Raw genomic sequence first — 23,526 nt, forward strand, 5'->3', positions numbered from 1 at the left:
AGTTTTCAAGAATGATAAGCCTCAAATACTCTAATAACTAAGTAAAAAGGGGGATTTTTTGCCTGGGAAGGTATGAAGTGCAGACTTGAACACGAAGGCAGTATGGAAGCCAACCTCTGAGCTCATTAAGATTAAAGGTGATATCACTGACCTGCTGTACATACAATACACAAGCTAATAGACAAGAACACTATTAATGTTCCCAGTTATAAGCGTGAACTCAATATGCACATCTAGAGACAGACTCTGAAGGAATGAAAAAGCATCTGAATACTTCTGATACTCTTACAAATAAATGCTTTTGAGATGTTGGTAGGTCAACTAAACAGCTATGTTTAGATCGTCATGCAGAGGTACATACAGAACAAGCATCAACTCCATTCTTCTCACCACCCTTTATGTCTTGTCATGTAAATGTTCCCTTTCAATGTAGATCACAAGGTTTCATGCCCTGCACAAAAAATTATCTTCGGTTCAGGTATTTTAATATTTTCCTCTTAATGTCACTTGAATCAAGTGTGCCACACCAGAATCTCCGTCTACTGAAGTGATTCTTTAACAATGACTAATTAAGATTCCTCAGCTCTTACCTGTTCTCACTCAGCCTTTTATGCTCTTGCCACCATACTTGCCGATGCTGTTTCAGTAGCATTTGCTCTTTGTTAATTTTTGAAACTTGCTCAATTTTTTTAATCTGCAGGAAAAAACCACAGCTTTTTGTATCAATACAATATTTTGAATCTGTTTAATAGCCTCATCAAATGCCCTCATCTAGAAACTTTTAAATTACAGAATGGCGAACCTTTTTTCAAAACTGTGTTTTTCTAAAGAACAGGTTCAAATGTAACCAATTTTCATGGGGAAAAAAAACTATTCTGTTTCAAATCACAATTAAATTAGAGGAGAAAGTGAAAAAAATGCAGTTCATTTTCTTCTTTCCTTTTTTTCTCCTGTTCTTTCCCATCCCTATTTCACAGGAGGTGAAAGGGGGAAGATGAGCAGGAGAAAGAAAAATACACTTTCTTACAGGTAGGAATATAAAAGAGTGAAACTCTGTCTTTCAAGAAGAAGAATTTCAAAAACCGATTACTAAAAAAGATAGCTTTTTCAAAATTTATCCAATTAAAGGTGCTCTGAAACTGTCCGAGAGCTTCATAAAAACATTGCTTCCAACTTCAGGTAAAATAGAAGGTAGATTAATTACTGCTTGAACTAGAGGAAAATCCATCAGGGAAAGGTTGATGAAGTGGTAGCCAGATGACTCTGGCCAACCAGCAATGAAGGAAAAAGGATCAGAAGTCATCTGTGGCTGTCAGAAGCCCCTGAGACAGACAAGTCAGTTATCTCTCATCGTCCTGCCACCATGACTGTCTCCTGGCCTCTCAGTGGATACTCTGGACAAAGCAGCATTTCAGTTTAGAATTGGCTCCTTTCCCACTCCTCTTTTTGCTGCCTTGCCACCATCTTCCTCCACAACACCTGACCTCATCCCTGCCCCAGCCAAATTTTTATAGCGCTGCAAAACCCCTTCTGATTCCAGAGGCTCCCACAGTTCACATCCCTCTTCTTTTTTTTTCTCCCTTCATGCAGATACATTATTCTACTGCAGGATGGTAGCAAGACAATAAAAAAAAAATTGGAAACTCTTGTCCTAGCTCATAACAGGGAAAAATGATAAAGATCTCGCTCCACATCTAGTTCAGGAAAGAAACGATGCTCTGAGTCAAAAATGCTGGTTTCCTACTCGCCTCAGGTGGAAGTAATCTGCTCTGCTTAAAATGCTTAGTTAACATTCTTGTCTGGTGAAAGCTGGACAAAACCACACATCACCCACTCTGCGTTCCCCTGCATAAAACCACAGAGCGCAAACCCCTACGGATCCATCCCCCAGCTGGGCAGCGATACCAGTCCGTTCTCAGAGAGGAAAGTTGTAGAACTTTTCTTTGCTGCACTCACGCACAGGTAAGCAAGAATCCCACTTCTTGAATCACAGCCTCTCATTCACCCACCAATAAAGCTAAAATCTTACTTTAAAACAAAATACCTAAAATTTTGAAACACGAAACATCTCTCAAATGAATCTGAGTTTAATATATCTGGTTTCTAGATAGTCACATAAGGAAGAACCACAACTAGAATGTGGTTAACCCACGGCACTTCGGCAGCAAACCTGCTTTCAGCAGTATTATTTGGGTAAGAAGTTGCAATAGATGCTGTGCAGAGATTATGTCACTGTGAATGAGAAAAAAGGTGTTTATAGGAAGCTGCATATGTGGCTGTACTATAAGAGAGTTTGAAAACACCTGTTTTATGCTTTCAATCAGTACGTTACAATGCTTTTGCAGCAAAGATAATGTCTCCTTATTTTTATTGCTTACGTATTTTCATGTTTTAAGTTATTTATAGCTTCTTCATGATTACCATTAGGTGCTTAAACCCAGACTTCAGCAAACAGAATACTGTATTTAAAGTAATCTGAAAATACATACATCTTTAAATCAATTCTAAAACTGAAGTGAAACAAAAGTTGAAGTAGATCTGTACATGAAGTTTAATATGCTCTTGAAATTATTTTATAGCAACAGCAATGACATTTATGTATGACTGCTGCAATACTAGCTTTGTTTCTGTATATGCTGTATTTTTCTTTCTTAAATGGTCAACAACTGGTTATCATTTGCTGTTTTGGTTCTACCTCAACGGAGGAGTAATCCAGCACTTCAAAATTTGGATAGCCTGAATCAGCAACAAAAAAGTGGTAGGTGGGAACACATTCTATTCTCTGTGGAGCTTTCAGCATATATATTTTACTACCTACTCAGTTGGAAAACATTGAAAATGTGAAATATCAAAAGATAGATGACGAAAAATTAGTTTAAAGCTTGAATGAGTTCAGTAATTTTGTACTGCAAATCTATGAATTCTGCCAGAGTTTTTGATATATTATACTTACATTCAATAAAGGAAGCAATACTATAAAGTATATATGTTTTTTCTCTCATTCACTGTCACCGTTTTCTATTTTGAATACAAAGACAGGGGGTGCACAAGCAACCCCCTTTGCTGTTGCAAGGCCTTCCGAACAGTAGTGTGTAAGTAACTTATGCTTGTTGGTACCGTACATATTCCATTTCCTAAGATTTAAGAAACAGCATCAGAACAAAAAGAAAATTATATTATGTTGCTAAGCAATGTATTTAATCTAATAACTTCTGTTCAAAGAACTAAATGTTTTATACATGTCAAAGACATCATCTGATCAGGTCCCTTAGTCATCTACACAAGAAAACTTTAGTCACTGCATTTTGCAGTTTCTATACTCTTCAGCAGTCTTTCATCCCAAAAGCCATCCACAAATTGCAACTGTTCAGAGGAATGGCCAAGGACTGGTGAGATAATAAATTGCCATGTTAGCACAGGTTAAGCATACCAAGCTGTGTTATCCTTATGCTGGATTTGCAGTTTTCTGAAACAGCATTCAAATAATGTTACTGCTGGAGGGGTCTGTATCAAATCGGTAATTTTTTTCCTGTTCTGTTTTGTTTCTCAGCCTAAAGGAACTCCCTCAGCTGAATGTCTATCGGTGTCAATTTCTCCAGAAATCACTTCCTCCTGTGAATTCCACTTATTTTTTTTAAACATGTGACACTCATCAGTGAAACAGTTACACACTCAAAGCAGTTCCATTCTCACAAGGAGTTACCCTCCACAGTGTTACTAACCAAAGTTTTACACTATTTCCACACAAATGAAAACATACAGAGCCAGTCACACACACTCCAGAGAGGTTGGAGACTTCTTGGACATCTGCATTTGTGGCAGTTTGACATATACTTTCCTTCAAAGAAAGCACATTTTTTTAAAGGGACGCTCTTAAAAATATAAATCCAAAGAATGCTTCTGGACCATCCACAGCTAAACCCAAGACCTGTTTATTCCTAACCACCTTCGCTTGCCAACCCTGCCCCAGCTGGTTGCAATACACAAGTACCTATGCACAACTCAGTGTAAAAGAACACTTATGTCTTGGCTGTCCCATTAAAAACCAGAAGTGCAACACTTCAAATTATGTTGTGGCTTAATAAACATAGCATGATGATAAGCTGTATGGAAAAAAACTAAACTCATAAATAGGCTTCAAAGAATTTCTCTTCTCAAGAGATTAACATGTTGAGATTAAAATACGTTATTTTCTGCTCATTGAAAAATCCTAAGCAAACTTTTTAATGTACAGCTGGATGGAAGTGAAGATGAGCCGCAGTCTTCTCATATATTTGGGTTTGCTGTTTAAGGAGCTTGTTCACAAAAATATTCTGTGTTGTTTTGTAGGTAAAGTTGGAAGCAATCAGAACTACCTGCTCAAAATGGCACATATTTTTTAAAAAAACTAATAAAAATAATAATAATAAAAAATCATCAGCTCTCCAATGTTGTATGCAACTGAGACTGACAAGTCAGGCAATACCGTAATTCATAGAGAACACACAAGGAAGCGAGATACAAAGATACCCAAGCACATCATCTTTTAAAAGCTACCCCAATTTAACCAGACTGGTTTTACCCAATGAGGTCTGGCTGCTGTCAAAGCCACTGTGATTTCCCCAATACTGTAGGTCTCTGAACTCACACTACCTAGCTTGATTGCTAATTACATGGTGATGCACAGTGGCTGGCCAATGTACTGGAACCTGCAATGCAACCAAGTCTCAGCAGCCAGCTCAGGTCTACAAGCGCTGACATCATCCCAGTTGCAGATGTGTGCCACAAAGGCACTGGAACGCCTCCACCCTGAGGTCCAGCAGCTAAATAAGTCACATGAAAGCTAAGCTGTTTCTCAAACCGAGGTACCTCTGGATGCAGAAGAGCTGTGTTTGTGCAGCACTGAAGTTCCACCTGACTTTTGGAAATCCTCACTTCCTATTTTTTTTGTTTTGTTTTGTTCTGGATGAACCCCCGCTTCCCATTTATCCTTGTAAATTCTTCATTACCCCCCATAGTTTGAATGGTTTATGTAATGAGTCTGGTTGAATTTCCTCAAAGCGCTCAAATACAAACTTTTCCTGTCTTTTTGGGAAGCAGATCCCACACATATTTTGCATCTCTGATTCAAAGAAATTCCACACTTTGACATTAATGTGTCCAAATCACAATATGGCTGACTGTGATAAGACTCTCATCTTTTGGCCCCCTTTGCTAAACACTGTTACAGCAATTTATCCCTGCCCGTTCTCAGATTCCTTGGGGCAGTGAAAAGAAATATGATCACTGAATTTTAACATCATTCACATTAAAAATAATATAAAAATCATACCTTTAATTGAATTTTTGCAGATGTCAGCTTTTCTTCTGCAGCAAGTTCATGTAGATGTTTGTAGTCAACAGGTTTATACTTCTGGCTGCAAAGACCATTCCTCATAGGAAACACCAGATTTTCTAGTTATCACATAAAACACATACAGTCATTTCAAATACTGGAGAAATATTTTAAGTGTGAGTCATAAAATGAAAGTATTATAGATAGAAATTAGAAACAGTGTATTTTAAGCATTAGAAGTTTCCGTAACAAAGAAATTGTGTGTTGGTGAATAAGAATTTGAAACAAACATAAGCTAGTACAAATCATATAAGAAACATTAATCATGTGTCTATTTAAAAAGAGTTTATATTAAATAGGTTTTTTATATGGAAACTTAAAGAATAATTCACTTCAAACTGAGTTTACTGGAATTTTAGTAATTTCTAATACAGAAATACGTAAGTTGTAATATATGCATTCTTATTTCACAAATTGGAAAATTACCTCAGTATATATTGTATTCTATAGATTGAGCAAAAGAAGTAATTTTTTTCTAAAAGGTATATAAGCTACTAATTATATGTAAACAGAATGAGTTGCAGGTACATTTCCCATTGAATCTCCAGCCATAGGAACAGCGTAATTGATCTGTTAAACTTCTGTCGGCCCCCAATGTACATCCTCATAAAGAGAGAAAGGCACTAATTTGCAAGGGAAACATCATACTTGGTGTCTGCTGCCAGCAGTAGGGATTATAATGTCCACTTTCTGCAGTCCTATCATCAGTATTTGAAAGATCGTGACAGTATTGAAAGACTGTTGTCCAAAGAAACCCCGAGGAAGCAGGTTTCCTGAAGAAGCATTTGATGTCAATAAAGATTTAACCAAGCTGGTCTTTCACCACACAGTGAAGATAAACTTCGTAAAAGGATCATTGCAAGTTCTTTGAGAGATTGTCATATTCCCCAAACAAGTTACTTCGAGTTTACCAGAGGAGTCCTTTGGGCTTACGTTCAAGTTCCTAAATCCACGACCTTTCTCTTCCCCTTCACCAACTTCCTGAAAATGATCACTTCCACCATTACATGGTCACTTTAACCACAAACATTACATATACGCATACACTTAAAACTCAGTGAGCCAAGGACTGAGAACACCAGCAGCCGTATCAGAATGAATCCAGAAAACCAAGCCTGTAAATCCTATCTGAACAAGATTTGTCAAGACAAAAAGAGAAACACTCTCAAGGTAACCTCAGATACATAGCTGCCTAATATTAATCAACCTTTTTTCCTAGCTTATTGGCCTGCGCCAGACTCCCATCAAAACAGAATCTCATCTTTCTTCCCCTGTAATCACCATCCACAGTTTCCACAGGCAATCCCTTGCAGTTGCCACTGTCTGAACTTGAGAGGGTACACCAGCTACCTAGAGGAAGGCTTCCTACTTTCCTCCTACTTGTTAATCCTGCTTTTTTTGGCCACTCATTTTTTCAACACGCAAATTATTCCATCAAATCAGTGTAATGCTAACCAGGTTATAGCTTTGATCTTGTGTTATGACTACTTTTTTATTCTCTATATACCTTACACAAAAAATGTTCTGTAGTTTGATCCACTAATTTCTTCCATTTGATCTCCTCTATGAGCTTAGTATGAATAATCTCCTTTCTCCCAGTTTTTACACTTTCAGGTGGCTTTGTTCATCTGTGTGCTTTTAGTCCCATCAATCCAAATTTAAAGTTCCCATCCCTAAGTCAGCAAGATTTTATGTGAACATTTTTTTCCTTTTTTTTTGAGATTTCTTACAACAGAGATCATGGAATGTAATTCCATATTTATTTTTATTACAAGCAGAGATCACGGAATGTAATTCCACGTTCAAAGTAGTAAAAGCTCTGTTGCCAAACCCTCTGAAAAAGCCGCTCATTCAGTTCTTCCTCCTAAGCCTATTACTCCTTCATTACTGCTCCCAAAGGCTTGCAATCGCTTCTGGTCCGCTAGGAGTCATTTCAGGCAGCAACATCAATGTCCACACACATGAGCAGCAGGGCGCAGCAGGAGCTTCAGAGCAATGCCGTAACATTTTTAATTCAGGCTCCCTGCAGGCAAAGGCCTGGGAGGTATGTTAGCAGATGCATCTTGTCTTATTCATTAGAAAAGAATCAGGAACTGTTACTAGTACTACTAAATGACGTTAACTATTGCTAGAAGCCATTAATTACAGCTTCTTGGCATGGTGCTTGTGAACCTCATGATCTTCAAAAAGCATGACAGCGTGATGCTCCAGCATTAGAGATCCTCAGTTAATTCCAAGATAGCATACTATCACGCAGGTAAGTGTCAGAACAAAGGTGGGATGCTGTCATCTTCCAGAGGAGATAAAGATCTAAGCCTCTCCCAGCAGCACCTGTTGCAGCTGCTCCAGAGACCTCTGTACAGACCTAGCGTCAATGGTTTTAGAAGCATTCTACATGCAACCTACACCATGTCAATGCATGCATTGACAAAGTCCTCATGCTACAGTCAGCTTTTAGCCATGCCACTCTTAACTTCTGATTCCTCATCTGAAGGAGTTCCTAAATCATTTCACTAACATGGATACCTCACACCACTTGTTCTGAATAGCGGCACAGGTATCCAGGGGTAGCAACCCTATCTGGGTATGGCACTCAAAATTGCAATATCTGACAGGTTTTCTTTGGTCTATGTCAGCACTGTAATTTCCTTAAACTACTCAGTGAAATTAGTTTGTTGTATCTGTTTGACAGCTCTCACTCACCACTGGCTTTTGAAACCCTGCTTTCACTATGCCAGCTTTATTCCCCAGTACAGTGTAGTAAGGATAAGACATACGATCAAAAACCAAATCCATTTAATCTTTTTTGCACCCTTTCTTTCTCACATAAAATGAGAGAAGAGGGTTGACAACAAAAAGCATGGAAACACAGGATGAAAAATGCAAAAGTGTATACTGATGTACAGAAAGCAGTAACAAACACAGTGCAGAAACAACCAGGGAGAATGAACCACCTCACTTAATGAATAGATGGAGAGAATAAGGAATGCTTTAAAGTAACAGGAAGAAGCACTATTTTTCTTTGGCTGGGATGTCTTAATCTGTTCTAACCACAGAAAAATGTAACAGAGACCAGTGAATAAGCAGAGATAATCCATTTACTTAAAAAGGTTAAACTTGGTGGTACCTAGATAAAAAAAGAGTAATTATTATGTTGGGTTTCTAAACAAAAAAAAGTTTGCGGCAACATTTGGAAGCCTTAGAGTATTCTCTGGAAACCCCAAGTTTAATTTAGCAACATAATCTGATATTTTCTACACTCTTAAAACCCACTTTATATAAAGCATATAAATATACATAGATATATGTAGAACTACTGTGAGAGAAAGTAGGTACCTGAGGTACCTCCTCGGACAACTCATCTTCACCAAATTAATCATGTTCCTCACATTTAAGAAAAGAATGAGGAGGAGAATGAGGAGAGATAGGTTCAATTTCCAAAATTAACCCCCAAAAATTTAATTTTATCTTTGCTTTCAATATGCTTTTTCCTTTAGCCTGTATATCTGAACCTTGCAAATCTCCGCTATTTATCCATTTCTTCTTCTACTGAGGATTTTACTCTGAGGATTTTTCTGAAGTCAATAGGGTCTATCCATGTGAAAATAATTCCAAAATCAGAGTCTTGTCATACAGGATGAAATTTTGTATTTAATAGGTAACGTACTTGATGTGTCTTATATTTTACAATGAAAATAAAATTTATTTATTTTTATATGTATGTATACACGCACTAATGTATACATGAATAAAAATACAAAATACTAAACTTTTAGATTTTAGAATGGCTTTTCACAATTTTTCTATAACATATTTGCTAAAGTTTGAGATACAATTATAATGGTAAATGAAAATACTTGAACTTTTACTTTAAAGTAAAGCTTTAGCGCACAGATCCTCAGTGACTACATAAACTAGGAGGCTTATCAGGATAAGGAATGGACCTTTTCTTTCCAACCTCTTTGACAGGTTCCTTTAGTAGTGAAATTTCCCATTAGGTATGATAGGAAGATTTTTTCCATTTACTGTTAACAGCATAGTGGCTGGAAGCAATATATCTGACATATGGTTTTGCAGAGGGGTGCCACATAAAATGTTAAGGTAAATCCTGCAAAGCTACCCCATGACCTTCCTTCAAGTCTCCCCTAAGAATTTTCATTTGCCACATGCCTACAGAAAGTCTGACAACATGACTCCAGATGATGCCTCATCATGGAAAGACTTTTTCAAGTAAACCGCCAGGACAATCCCCAGTAGCAGTTCAGAATGGGGGATGAATGGATTGAAAGCAGCCCTGCAGAGAAGGACTTTGGGATCCTGGTAGATGAAAAATTGGGCATGAGCCAGCAACGTGTGCTTGCAGCCCAGAAAGCCAGTCATATCCTGGGCAGCATCAAAAGAAGAGTGGCCAGCAGGTCAAGGGAAGGCATTCTGCTCCCCCGGAGCCCTACATCCAGCTCTGGGGTCCCCGGTACAAGGAAGACACGGACCTGTCGGAGCGGGTCCAGAGGAGGCCACGGAGACGCTCAGAAGGCTGGAGCCCCTCTGCTGTAGAGACAGGCTGAGAGAGCTGGGCTTGTTCAGCCTGGGGAGGAGAAGGCTGTGGGGCAGACCTGATTGCAGCCTTTCAATATATAAAGGAGGATCATAAGAAAAACAGAGGAGTTTTTGCCAGGGCCTGTAGTGACAGGGCAAGAGGCAACATTTTTAAATTGAAAGAGGACAGATCTGGATTGGATATAAGGAAAAAATTCTTTACCGTGAGGGTGGTGAGGCAGTGGGCCAGGCTGCCCAGAGCAGCTGTGGGTGCCCCATCCTTGGCAGTGCTCCAGGCCAGGCTGGATGGGGCTGGGAGCAGCCTGGGCTGGGGGGGGGGTGTCCCTGCCTGGGGCAGGAGGACTGGTGTTAAATAATCTTTAAGGTCCTTTCCAACCCAAACCAGATTCTATGATCAGAATGCTATAGCAGCTTCCATATGCAGCTATTTATTACACAAGAGTATTTCATATGTAATTTTATTCTAGACTGTGATAAACAAATTTGAACATGATAGCATACCTACCTACATCACTAATCCTTTGAGTTGTAAAGAACATTCCATGGTCCAGTTCACTCATTTTTATTTGTTATTTATTTTTTATACCTGTTGAGAAACAAAACAGATGCTTTGAGAATACCAGCATTGTGGATGCAATCCAGAAACACACTCAAAAAATAGCTACTGTTTTCTGAGGAGAGAGGGCACATCTCACTAAAAATGTAATTAGACAGAAATTCCACAAGTTCGTCTTTCATTTTAAGAGATTGCACGTGCCTCAATTTAGCAGCTAAGAAAAAGAAAACAAAATATTTCCTTGATGAACCTATAATGCTGTCACACAGATCACCTATTCTTTACTTTGTGCTTTTCAAAATATAACAGTCCTAACAACCCAAATGTAAGTTAAGTTTCTGAGATGTTCTTTGCTTTTTAGAAATTAAGCCTGAAAACATCACCCTCTTCTTACATTTAGAGACTGGTTTATATATAGACCCTACACCCCCCTTAAGAGTCTCCGTATTAACACTTGTCAACCCAAGTCAGCAGTTGCAGCAACAGTGGCTTAGTTCCCAATGAGCAACTGTGACAGCCAGCATGTATCAAGCATTCACATCATCTTGGGATCAACTTGACATTTAGGATGAAGTAAGATATACAACATAGTAAAAAACTTTGATGTCTTAAAAGCCTTACTTTCACCTTAATTAAGCATGCTTGGGAACCATCACAGTTCTTCCATGCAAAGAAAAGCAATAGATCAAAATGAGGTATTTCAGTGGAACTGAATCGACAGCTGAATAATGCCAGATGGGGAAGGTCATGTTCAACCAGCCTCCCCAAGAACCCTCTCCCTCAAACTCAGTACTACCATACCAAAATCTCCTACACACAAAATTCCATCCACTTTGTCACACTTTTGACATTTATCTGGTCCCACAGCAAGCAGCAACACAGTAAATCGTAGACCAGCAAAATCTGTTAATTTGTGTATTGTGAAGTTACTTCTCTGCTGTTCTAGGGAGTTGAACCAGTTTATCCATACAAATTCCAAGGATGGCACAATGCAGCAAGGAGGAGGGAAGGAAGAGCAGCAGAAGCAATGGAAAGGGAACTGCTTGGACAGTGCTATTAATTTCAGTCAAATAAAAAAGTGAGACTGCAATCAAAGACACTTAGCATTGTACTTTGTTGTTACCTATGTTTTCTTCATGACAACATTCTGCATTTCTTCATGACAACACATCAAAAACAGCTGAAGTGTTAAAATCTGTCTTAGATGGACAACAATTTTATGAATGAGCTTCCAATACTACTGCAAACAAGTGCAGTTGAAATTACAGCCACAACAGTGCACACGCACATACACTCACTCTATTCCTGTGGCTCAAAGTCAGTTTGATGTTAATTCTGTACATGTTAACTACGCAAGTTACAAGGCAAAGAAAATTCATGACCACAGCCTTTGTACAGTGAATATTCCATGACCAAAGCAAGAGAAAACAGTGAACAGTCACTGATAAAGTGTGACATTTCTCAATGCTTCTTCATGAATATTATTCTTATTTAACAATGCTATAAACTGTCCCTGCACTAAACCAAAAATATTAGTCTAAATGTCATCTGTCTTCCCCCAACAGGACCTTTTCAAATTTGTTCTGAAAGTAATTGATGATATCAATTGGTCGGAAGCTTCACTGAACGTCATCATCTGATCACAAGACTGAAATTAAAGATACACGAGAGTAAGAAAATGACAATACATGAGAATTCATCCCTCTTTTGAAAGATTAATGTGTATTTTACAATCTAATAGTCACCTGTAGATAAATTCACAGTTATTATCCCGAAGTCTACACACTCCTTAAAAGTCAGGGGAAGAAGAAAGGAAGGAAAAATAGAATCAGCAGTATGAATATGCTAACATTTTCCCCAATCTACAGCCATTATTTAGTTTCAACTTGTAGTCTTATATAACAATGCTAAATTCATCCAGACAAATGAAGAATTTGTAATTTTTAATTCTCTGTATCAGAATTAACTTTGGCCTATTTGTCATGGTAATGTTTTATCTATACATCAAATTACCTATACATAATTTTCTAACTGCATATATACTTCAGTTGGAATAATTTTTTTTAAAAAACAAATTAATTATATATGTAAGGCCCTAAGGTAGGGATTTATGTAACACAGTAAAGTATGGGATTTGCCTTACTCATTCCTTTAAGATGCGCAGTCAGTTTAAATGTTGTTGCTTTCCCCTTTAAAGACAAAACATATTTTTCTGCTTCTTAGAAAGGTGAGCTATAAACAGGCTTGTCTTTATATCTTGGAGGAATCACTGGAAATATGACTGGAACTTTGAGAAATTTGGGAAATCCTCAATCATCAATACACAAATCTTTGAGCTATAGGCTGATCAATTTAAAAAGGCATTTAAAGAATATTCTTTTTATTCAGGTTGCTTACAAGTCTCTAAATTAGGTTTACTTCAGTATCCGTGGTGTCATAACTCCCTTAGATTTCTATCCTTCAAAAGCTTCTTCCTGGGAGGATGGGGAAGTAGACACAACATGAAAGTCTGTAATTAGAAAACAGGGCCAGAGGGGGAAATCATAAAAAAAAAAAAAAAAAAAAAAAAGTGAAAACCTGCAAACTGGCATAATTTCCCATGGAATTCTACAATATTCAGCACCTTCTGGAAACTCCAGCATAATTCTCTGACATAATCTTCCACTGAATTTACAGACATTAAGATTGAATAATACCAATAATAAAAGCTCAAAAAGTAGAAAAAAAACCCCAACTATAAGGAAACTCAAAATATTTGTTTAGTACTACTTTGCAATTATTTCTTCTTAAGGCTTTTAATATGAATCACAAAGGAAAAAAACAAGCTTTTTTTATTTTGCTGAATTTCATCCTGCCCTTGAAAAGTAAATCAACCACATACCTGAATTTAGAGAAAGGGAAAGAAAGCATCAAAATATATACTGAAATCCTTTATTTTAAGGATTTTTTGGTTGACCAGTCTAAAACAGACTTTCATACATGTCTGTCTTAGAAAGATCGTAAATCATCACAATTCCTAGCCTCCTTCAGGAAGTCATGAAAATTCAACTGTGGCTTGGCATTTTCATAACCCTACTGATAGTCTTACCAAGGAAGAGTGAAGAACCAACACAAGGCTTCTGAACAAGTATGACCATAGTGCCACTTGAGCTCCACAGATCAGCAGCACCACTTTTAAACAACAGCAAGTTCTCAAGGGTTTTTCTGTACTACGGTTAATATTTACACAGCAATGTTGATTTTCCTTAGCAGAGATATCAGCAAAGTTACCACATTCTGAGATTCTGCAAACAGAAATAAATATACCTGCATTAGACTTGAAGCGGATTGTCTGCACATGCTTTGTGGAACCATTTGGACTTTTCAGATTTCTAACAGCCCAGTGAGAGCAGCAGCTTTGACAAAGTTGCCAGAATTTCTCAAACTAAAAGCTGGAAAAAAGACCTACAGAGAAAAACAGAACATGGGCTAGTCCTAACTATAGAGTGAGAGGGCAAAGTTCCTTGCAAAGTCAAAATGAGAGCTTTGCAACAATTAAAACTGGCTTTGCTTTGCCTGCTAGCACTTGCAAGCCTTGGAACCCAATTTCCCCATGCTTAAAGAGGGAATTCAGGGGTACATTTGAATACAGTGGTACAAAGTAAACAATTTACCTCCAAAGATTTCCTGACTGCTCTTTTCACAAGGCTGGTCTGTACAAAGGGTATTTAAGCCGCCATCATCAGGTTTACAGCCCGTATTCATTCATACCAGTATCACAGCAGAGATACTTTCTCTTGACACAGGCAGACCGCTGCTGGGCAGTATTCTTAGAGCACAGGGTTTGCATCAGTAGTCTGAGGAAATCCCTGCTGATTTCAGTCTCCCTGGGCCCAGTGGAAGAACTGTGATACAGCAATTTCAAAGAGCACAAAACCTACTTCCATTTTTCATTCTTAAAAGCATAACCCATAGAAAAATCATATGAAGCAAATTTTTCTCTACTTCCTCTTGCGTTTCCACTCTAGCCCATGGAAAGTAATGCAAGTATTTCAGGTAGTATTTAAGTTTTTAACAAGAGCCACTGGATTTTGCATTTCAATACATCTGGAAGCATTTGTAAGCACCTTCACCTTTTTGCTCTTAAAATGGAAAAATTCTAATGTTCTCTTCATGACCTTAAAAGAGTAATTTCCACTATGTCAATGCTCTCATTAAACTCTGAGAACTGTTAGTATTTCTCCTAGTTGTGGAGTCTGTATTAAAAGGGGAAAGGAAATCAATTTAGGATGAAGCTTGGTATATTTACATCATAATGACACGTTTACAAAGATCGTATTATTTGTAGTTGACAAATTTAATTGATAGCAGTGGGTTAATTCTGGGCATGCTTGCACAACCTCTATCCTCCAAGCTCCCTGTCAGCTTCAGCTGAAATTTTGCACCAAATGTGCAAAACTAGAGCTTACAACCCAAACTTTAGGTTTCATGATGAAAACTAGTTTTTAAAGGTTTGCAGCTGCTTGAACAGAGGTAATGAGTTACACCTAATGATTTTTTTCCATATACCTATGTGGTTTTGAGGCCAAAATACTTAGAGAGCAGAAATAACAATTTCAGGAAGAGTTTACTGCCTTAATCTTTTCACTTCCACAGATTACAACAGAATAACTGTAATTCACATACTTCTTTTCTAAGGAAAGATTATTCAGTAAGTAGTACTCCTTAGAACAAAAGTAACTTCACCTCTCTTCCTCTGGTACTTAGTATATTTTCATTGGGAATAAATTTGTTTCTGTGGACTTTTTTAGCAAATTAGTTTATTAACATACATAAAATGCAGCCTAAACCAAACATAGTATCCAGAAACATGGTAAATCCATTTAATATTTGTGACCAGAAAGATTAAGAAAATATTCAAGAAGGTTGGAAGGCTGACATGTTAGCATTTATATTTTAAAAACACTCTTTAGAATACAATCACAAGGAAATTTGGATACCATTCCCAAAAAAGAAAAGGACCGTCCCTTCCGTAAACCATTGTATCCCAGTGGTTGGGGATAAAGAGGCATGAACGAGGAAAACATGGGTTTCCAATGCCCTTTCTGCAGGGTCTCCTAAGCATCGGAACTACAAGGGTTCCCACATATTGGATGGTTGTCTTAACCATACATATTAACAGATACTCTACTCTGAAGGTTTTTGAATAATGCATATATCTCACATCCAAACTTCCTAAACTAAATTGAGTTATGTCATTTGAGTGTTTAATCCAAAACACTTCACCCAATAACTCTGAGTAAAAAAAACAAACAAACTGGTTTTGGCTCTGCCCCAGTGTAGTCAGACTGTAAAGCCAAAAAACTCCAGAAGCCCCCTAGGACAACAGCATCTCGAGGTTCTGTCTTTTCCCCCAGTGCCCCAGAAGTCTTTGACCCAGAGCAGCTGGGCCATGCCATGCCTGGTTTGCTGATCCTAAGCAGTAATTACAAAGCTGTTAATGCTCTGTGTCATACAACATTGCAACCTTTCAGTAAAACACCTGGAAAATTGTCTGCCTTGTCACTGCTGGCACACGTAGAGCTAGCCAGGCCGGGCGGGCCGTGCTCCCACACTGCCGACAGATGCCAGGTCAAGCCCACGCTAACACACAGCACAAGCTAAGGCCTTCCTCCTATTCACTCTGCAATCTGCAAGGTGCTCCAAAGCCTATGGGTGAATGAAAAATAAAAAAAATAAAAAAATACCTGAGATGCAATGAAGTATAAGCTCAAACCTGTTCTCAAGAACACGCAGGACAGGCTGAAACAGAGCGGTTCGGTACCTGAGAGTGCTGATGAAGCTATCTCCTGCCATCGTGTGAATGCAAGGACTGGTCAGGAGTTGTAACTAACAGCAAAATCAGATTAACTTCTCACAAATGGAGAAGCACTTCCCTTTCCACCCATACTATGAACAGGATAGCATTTTTACTAAAGGTACTACCATCATGAAGTCCAAGCCTGGAGACTAAGCAGCAAGGGAAGGTCAAAGCGGCATTTTAGCTGGAGAACTAAGAACCTGGCAACTCGGCCGATTTGGAGGAAAGCTCTAAGAGAAGAAGAAAAAAAGCTGCATTAGAGAGCTCTACCAATCAGTATGACGTGCTGTACAACTGCATAGGAGGACACAAACTATTTTCTGTAGGTATCAGCAACCCGAACCCAAGTCTTGACAGAATGAGCAGTGCCTTGCACAGACAAGCCCATACTTTTTATTCCCAGTCTGACTTCCAAGCCGACTTCTGGTTATTCTCCTGCCTTGCCCATCAGCTCACAGTACCTGTTGTACGTGGTCAAAGCTCAAAACCATGGGATTTAAAAATAAATTAAAATAAGAACAGGTCAGGGTCAGGAACGTCAGCTGGAAATAAAGAGAAAGGGGATACCTACCTCCTGACAGTTTCATTACTGCATCAAAACTTCAGTAGGGTTAAGTTAAATCAAACTGAAGAGACATTTCAAAATTATGAATAATGTAAAGACTGGACAAAACATCAGTCTTTAGAAAAATAACTGATCAAGGAGCTGACAATCTAGTCTCTCACAAGCTTAAAAGAAATTCTATTCTGCTGCTGTAGACAGCCAGCCTTCCTCCTGCTTGCTTTTTTGGGTTCTGACCCTCCTAGCACTACTTCTATTGATAAAATTGGGAGGACGGTACTACACAGTGACTCCCATCTGACCCTATATGATAGCAAAAATAAGTTATTGATGAAAAATTGGGAGTACTTGAAAGCTTTAAGACAACTGGATCCATCGCATCCACTTCTGTCTACAAAAACCTTTTATTAGTGTTCCCTGCACAGCTGCTGCATTAGCGTCATTCTCCTGTATCACACATTTTTAGAACCATCATCCTAATCTGGGTCCATCTGGCCAGCTTTAAATGGCTAGCTTCTTTGAACACAAGAAACACTGTCCTTTTTCAAAAACAACTACAAATACTAGTAAGATTAGCAGCAACATAGCTACCCCTCCAGTTTGTTTATTTATTTACCCCTTTGGCAAATTGTTAATATCTCTTCTTTCTACTGACATGTTTCTGATACAATGTCAACATTTTAACAAAACTTCATGTATTTGCATTAGCTTAATCTCCTTTGAAAAGAAAGCAGAATACATCTGGAGGAACGGAACTTATGGAAAAAACAACTTCTGACCATTTTTTGTAATTTCAGGGCTACTGTGTTTCATTAAATAAATGCTTATTCCCTTCCAGTCTACCCATTTCTTTCTTCTTCAATAGTGTCATGTTTGTATTTGATCTCAGCCTTTTAACAGACATCATTTTCTGTTATCACAAATTCAACATTATGACTTCACTAAAACACTGGAAATGAATGTTCAGATGGTTTCAGAAAGGGCAAGTTCTTTATAAACCTGTAGTTTAGCTTCAGTAACTAGAAAATGTACCAATCAAAATGATAAAAGCACTGCAAGTCAAATTTATTTCTGCTTTAATGCTGATATATCTAAAAACCTCTTCAACAGTATAAAAGTTCATCTAAGCCTGAATTCAGATACCCTGCTTTAAGGTTTTGTTCAAATTTCAGTACAGCCACTAGGTTGGAAGTCTTGATGCATCTTAGAAAGAAAAAGTACAAAAGATGAAACAGACATTGAGCAGCAGCCTTTAGTACATAGAAAACTGTTCCCCGAGAATGCTAAATAGGCTGTGCCTACAACCAGCCATGACTAAATCTTTTATTAACAGTAAAAAACAGAAGGTTTACCAACCCACTGTTTCTCCTCCTGTTGAAAATCCAGCATTTCACTACAATTCAGAACTCTTTTAGGTAATAACAAGTACGACCTCTAAAAAGATTGTGCCTTCAATTCAATAAATACATCAGTGCATTCTTAATGTAAACACTTGCCTGTGCCTGAGGTATATGACTTAAGTATATTTATAAATATGTGAACACCAAATATTAAGGCAAGATCCTACTCCCTTTCATTTAAATAGAAATTAAACTCTACAAGTGTTAGTCAGCATTTCTGGAGCAAGCAAAGCCTGCAGTCTGCCAATCGCACCCTGTCACATGCTGCTGCTGGTGATGATTCATGCCCAGTTAAGGTCCCAATTCCTCGGGCATGAGTACTCCCAATGCGTTTAACCATTAACTTTAAAGGAGCCTAGATTTCACTGCCTCAATTTGACAAGCCACTTGCATACATAAAACTTTGCCGATTCAGGTCACGAGTGTCATTTTTTCCTCTCAGCTAGAGTGCTGCTAATCAACAGAAGGGCAAAATTACTGGGTGGGGAGGCACAGCATTTAATGATCTGGACATGCTATTTAAAACAAAACTTCTGGTGTGTGTTTTAAATCAGTCAAATTATGAAATATGCAGCCGTATCAACTATACACAAAATACGATTTAACAGCATAATCAATGACAGTTTAATAGCGATTCATATTTTGTGCAAATGAAGATTGCTTAATTTCACAACAGCAGGTGTTACAATGCTGTCAGTGGTTCAAGTAAATTACTAGTGGCCATACACAATTAAAAACCAGAAACGAACCACTGACTTCATTGAAAACTATGAACACAACATCAATGGGAACTTCGATTATACATTAGGCCAGATGTTTCCAAAAGCATCCAAACTTGAGGGGGAGGGGAACCCAAACACACCAAAGTCCCTTTTTTCAGTATCTGGAGATTTCTTAAATATTTTGTGGAAGATTTCTTCCTAGATTTTAAAATTTAAAGTAAATGTTAATTGCTTAGTTACTGCATGTTTCCATTCAAAGAGAAGGAATACTAACATGCAGTTGTTAGAACCCTCTGATCCTAATTATTGTTAGGGAAAAGAGGCAGAGAATCTCTCATATTGTACGGCATGGAGTAAAAGCAACAAACAAATAACCAGCTTTATCCTTTAATCAGATCCATTCTCTTATTCTAGTTGAACTATCTGAAAATGGCCCCCATCTAGAGCACTTTCATCTTGCAGCGGTCAATCCTTTCCTCCAGAAGAAAATACATAGTATAATATTTGTATCATTCACTGTCAAAACACTTGCTAGAGAAGTCCCATAGCTTGATTATAATTTAAATTTGTATTCCCTAAAGAAAGAATCGTGGATCTGTTCGAAATAAAGTCAAGTATCAGAAATCGTATGTTCCCAGAAGACACATAGTCCTTTTTGTCTATGATAATCTCATTATTTCCTCATTAAGGAAAACCTAATCCAAAGTAGGAAGCTCAATTTGAATAACACTTAAAACAATCAGCTTCGTGGAACACTCTGCTTTCTTAGTACAAGAGAACTTGGATTTCCCCCCCTAGTCTTTAAAATTCTTAGTAGCAAATCCAAGACAAAATACACTTAAAAATCACTTCATACAGAAAAAAAAATAATTGCAACAAGCAAATAAAATAAAGGGAGTAAATGTTTTAGAAGTTAACAGGTTGACATAAAAAGGGCAGGAAAGGAAGTCGCTCACATCCACCACACATGCAACCCTGAATCAAGTGTGTCAGCTGGTATTTTGTTTTGTTGGTTTATTTGGAACAAAATAAATGCACATCCATTTACACTGACCAAATGCACCCATTCAAAGCCAGCCAGCTGCAGACAGCACACCTGGCAATTTAAAAGTTTACGTGAATGAGAAGATGAAATGAGAAAATGCACTGATGCTTTCAGTACTTGATTATCACAGAACAGTTTGGGTTGGACGGGACCTTAAAGCCCCCCCAGTTCCCAGCCCTGCCCCAGGCAGGGACCCCCCCCAGCCCAGGCTGCTCCCAGCCCCATCCAGCCTGGCCTTGAGCACTGCCAGGGATGGGGCACCCACAGCTGCTCTGGGCAATTCCTGGCATGTGGGTGGGCAATTCCTGGACAAAATCCTGCTCTGCTGAGCTAAATGCAAAAATCCTGAAGCTTTATTTACAGACTTTTGGATCTGAACACAAGAAATTTGCAGAGTTGTATTGTACACTTTTTTCTTAGTGTTCCATCTAGCTTCCTATTTATTACCTCCATGTATAACAAGAAGTTACAAATTAAACAATATGCTTCAACATATTCATTTAAAGAATTATTTGAAGACGTGAGTCTGAGTTATCCATTATAGCACCCTACAATTTTCTCTATTACTTAAGAAATAACAAATGTATAGTTAAATCAGCCTTTAACTGTCTGACTCTTAAAGCACATCTGATTATTTGCTAGCCTTGTGAAAAGCAGGGTATTTGTAATGGTGCAGTGAGCAACTTACCACTCTGCTGCTCTGGCATCCAGCAGATAAAATGTTTAAATCTACATTACTCATTTAGCACAACAGAAGATTCCGCAATAGAAAACTGCCACAGAATCAACATTCCCTGCTTTACAACAAAGCATCTGGGCTTTGCCTTGGCTTTGTTTTTCTTTTTTTTTTTTTTTTTTCCTTTTTTCTATTAATGAAAAACAAGGCCAAAGCAGTAGCTTGAGACTCTCTGAAGAGACTGATATTAGTGGAACAACAAATTGCAATTTCGTTATCTCTTAAGGCCTACCATTTTGGAACCAAGCATTTCAGCCCCCCATATAAAATTTACATAGTATTTAAAAAAAAAACCAAAACAAAAACAAACAAACAAAAAAAAAGATGTGGTTCATAGGAACAGGGAGACTAGACCTAAAAGTCCAGAAAAGTACTGAGAGAAGGAATTTTCTTGTCTGGGATTTCTTTGCATAATAGCACCAATGAAATGATGTTCCTCGTCCAAAATCTGACCTGCCTTCTAAATGCTAAAATTAATCAAATAAATTCTTCTTGTTTGTATATAACTAGAACATTTAACTTCACGGTAAAAAATAAATATAAATACAACTATCACCTTGCTAACTTAAGGAAATGCGTTCCTTCTCCAACAAGTGGCACCCAAATCTGTGCAAGGCACAGCACTTCAAACAGAACCTGTACAGAAATTAGAAAGTGCAGTATTTTTGCCATTTAGAATATATTTCAGAATAAAGTCGTATCATCCATACAGAGCATTCCAAATTGTGTAAGAAAAAATATCTGCCTGTTTATTTCCATATAAAAGTTTTGGTGCCATTCTTCTTCCCATGCACTTTCTCCTGAGGACTCTTGTTCTGCAAGATAACAGCCGTTCTAGTCTGGATCCAACACAGCACATAGCTGCATGTGTAAGCTTAAACACACTAAGTATTTTGAAAAGTCTGGGTCAGTATTAAATAACCTTGATACTATACAAATGATTTCATTTCTAAGAGAACTGCCATACATTTAATAACAATTAAAACCAAAACCAAAACCCAAACTCTGAAAGTAACTAGAAGGGAAGGTTTCATAGGACTAATACATCAGCTAGCATCTAACTTTCTGATGATAACCTAAAAGCTGTAAGGTTTTACAGAAGAAGCATTTTTTCATTACAGTTTTCATCGAAGAAAAGGAGGCCTTAATCCGAAAAGAAAATGCCTTGTTAGAGGTGTAAGAACAACAAAGAGGAAAGGACTGGTGTGAAAGTAGAAATACTTCAGAACAGATATTCAGGAGACTAAAAGGAGCCAAATGAGGAGAAAAACTACAGCAGTTGCATAGCTCACAGCCTGGGGACAGACCAGCCAGCAAACTAACCAAGGGAAGCAGGAGGGCTGGCCTCAGGTGACTGGCTGTGGAAGGCCACACCAACATGCTCTCAATTGACCATGGCCTTCTGCCACCAGGTGACTGCCCTGATGTGGGAAGGACTGGCAGCTGTGTTTCTGCAAAGAGGCATCTCTACAGGAAAGATATAAACATCCCTCTACCCTTCAATGCACAGTGATGACTGCCTGTAATCTTGCTGAACGAAGCTGGCACTGGTCTCCTCGTACAGAGGGTCTCAGTTGCAACAGGCATCACTGAAGCTGTAATACCATAGGCAGCCTGTTCTTACACAAAATAAGCATAGGCCTGCTTTTTTTCTGGTAACCAGTTATGTCTACACTGTAGGCAATGATTCAGTTACCATGACTTCCTATCAAGATGTAGGATACATACTGTACCACAGAAATGTCAAAGATTGATTCCATGTATAATCATGCGGGGCCAATGGAATAAGGATGTAATTTCACAGGCAGGAATAGTTAAGGACATAGAACTTAAAGGAGCTGTAGCAGAACACTGTGCCCTATAAGAGGCATCACATCTACTAAACCATCAGATACTAAACCAATGCTAAGTAGTAGCAGAAGTTCAATGGAAGAAAGCTAAAGAAGCTCAGAGTATACAAAAGTCATCAAGTCACTAAAAAAAAAATAAATTACCTACTGAAGACTAGGCTTAAAAATTCTGTACAAAGTACCTGAATTACTGTTGTTACATCACAGACCCAGTGCTCTTCAGATAAAGCAATTTATGTGATTTTGTTTCCAGTGCTGCAAAATGAACAATTAGATAGTTTTCAGTCATCATAGTTTTGTTTTCCTTAACTAGCTAAAGCCCAAGCTTTCTCAAAGCAGGAAAGAAAACAGAAGTCCAATTCTTTGTTTTACAGAAGTGATTTTAATTTGCCCTCAGTCTTTGCTCTTGCTTCTGTGTAGTATTTTAAATTAGAGCATTTCCATCTATCCCATTTTCCTGCTAGCTCTGTTACTGATGTTTTTTTCTTTAGAAAAAAGACCAAACCTGTATGGAAAGGTTCGCTGAACCACTGCTGGAGGCCTCCTCCCCACAGCTCTGCTGACAGACCAATTTGTGTAAGCACTGCTTAATGAACTTCAGGCAGAAGTCATCTGCCTTAGTTTATTGTGTGGTACCATTTTTCTTTGTCAGTGCTTCAAGAACGTATTACTCAGAGTAAGTCAAATTTCTCCTTAAGCGGAGATACTTTTTCATATTATACCCTATGAGAAGCTATGGTGCTCTCAAGTTGCAGTGATTTGCACATTTACGGTTATATCAAAAGCAATTCTGTGTCAGTGCTCCCAGAGTTTAACACTGCTTCACAAACTGAGCTTACTGTGAAGAGACACAAACAGGGCTAACAGCAGCTAGGGCTGGGGCAG

The 23,526-nt window shown here is 38.1% G+C and overlaps 1 protein-coding gene across 3 annotated transcripts in view; it reads right to left on the reverse strand.

Annotated features, from left to right (window-relative positions):
* CCDC148 (coiled-coil domain containing 148) overlaps positions 1-23,526 on the reverse strand; it is a 78,888-nt gene that overhangs the window by 49,721 nt on the left and 5,641 nt on the right. For 2 of the 3 annotated variants that reach the window (XM_055812819.1, XM_055812817.1), the window contains exons 2-4: positions 10,437-10,517; positions 5,312-5,433; positions 591-694 (exon numbers count right to left, since the gene is read on the reverse strand). In XM_055812819.1, the coding sequence (XP_055668794.1) occupies positions 591-694; positions 5,312-5,433; positions 10,437-10,491 (281 nt within the window). In that variant the 5' untranslated portion in view covers positions 10,492-10,517. Of the gene's footprint in view, positions 1-361; positions 452-590; positions 695-5,311; positions 5,434-10,436; positions 10,518-23,526 lie in introns of those variants that run through there. The other variant, XM_027785233.2, reaches the window with a different exon arrangement.

The sequence above is a fragment of the Falco peregrinus genome, chromosome 8 (genome assembly GCF_023634155.1).
Source record: "Falco peregrinus isolate bFalPer1 chromosome 8, bFalPer1.pri, whole genome shotgun sequence".
In the NCBI taxonomy this organism is placed as follows: domain Eukaryota; kingdom Metazoa; phylum Chordata; class Aves; order Falconiformes; family Falconidae; genus Falco; species Falco peregrinus.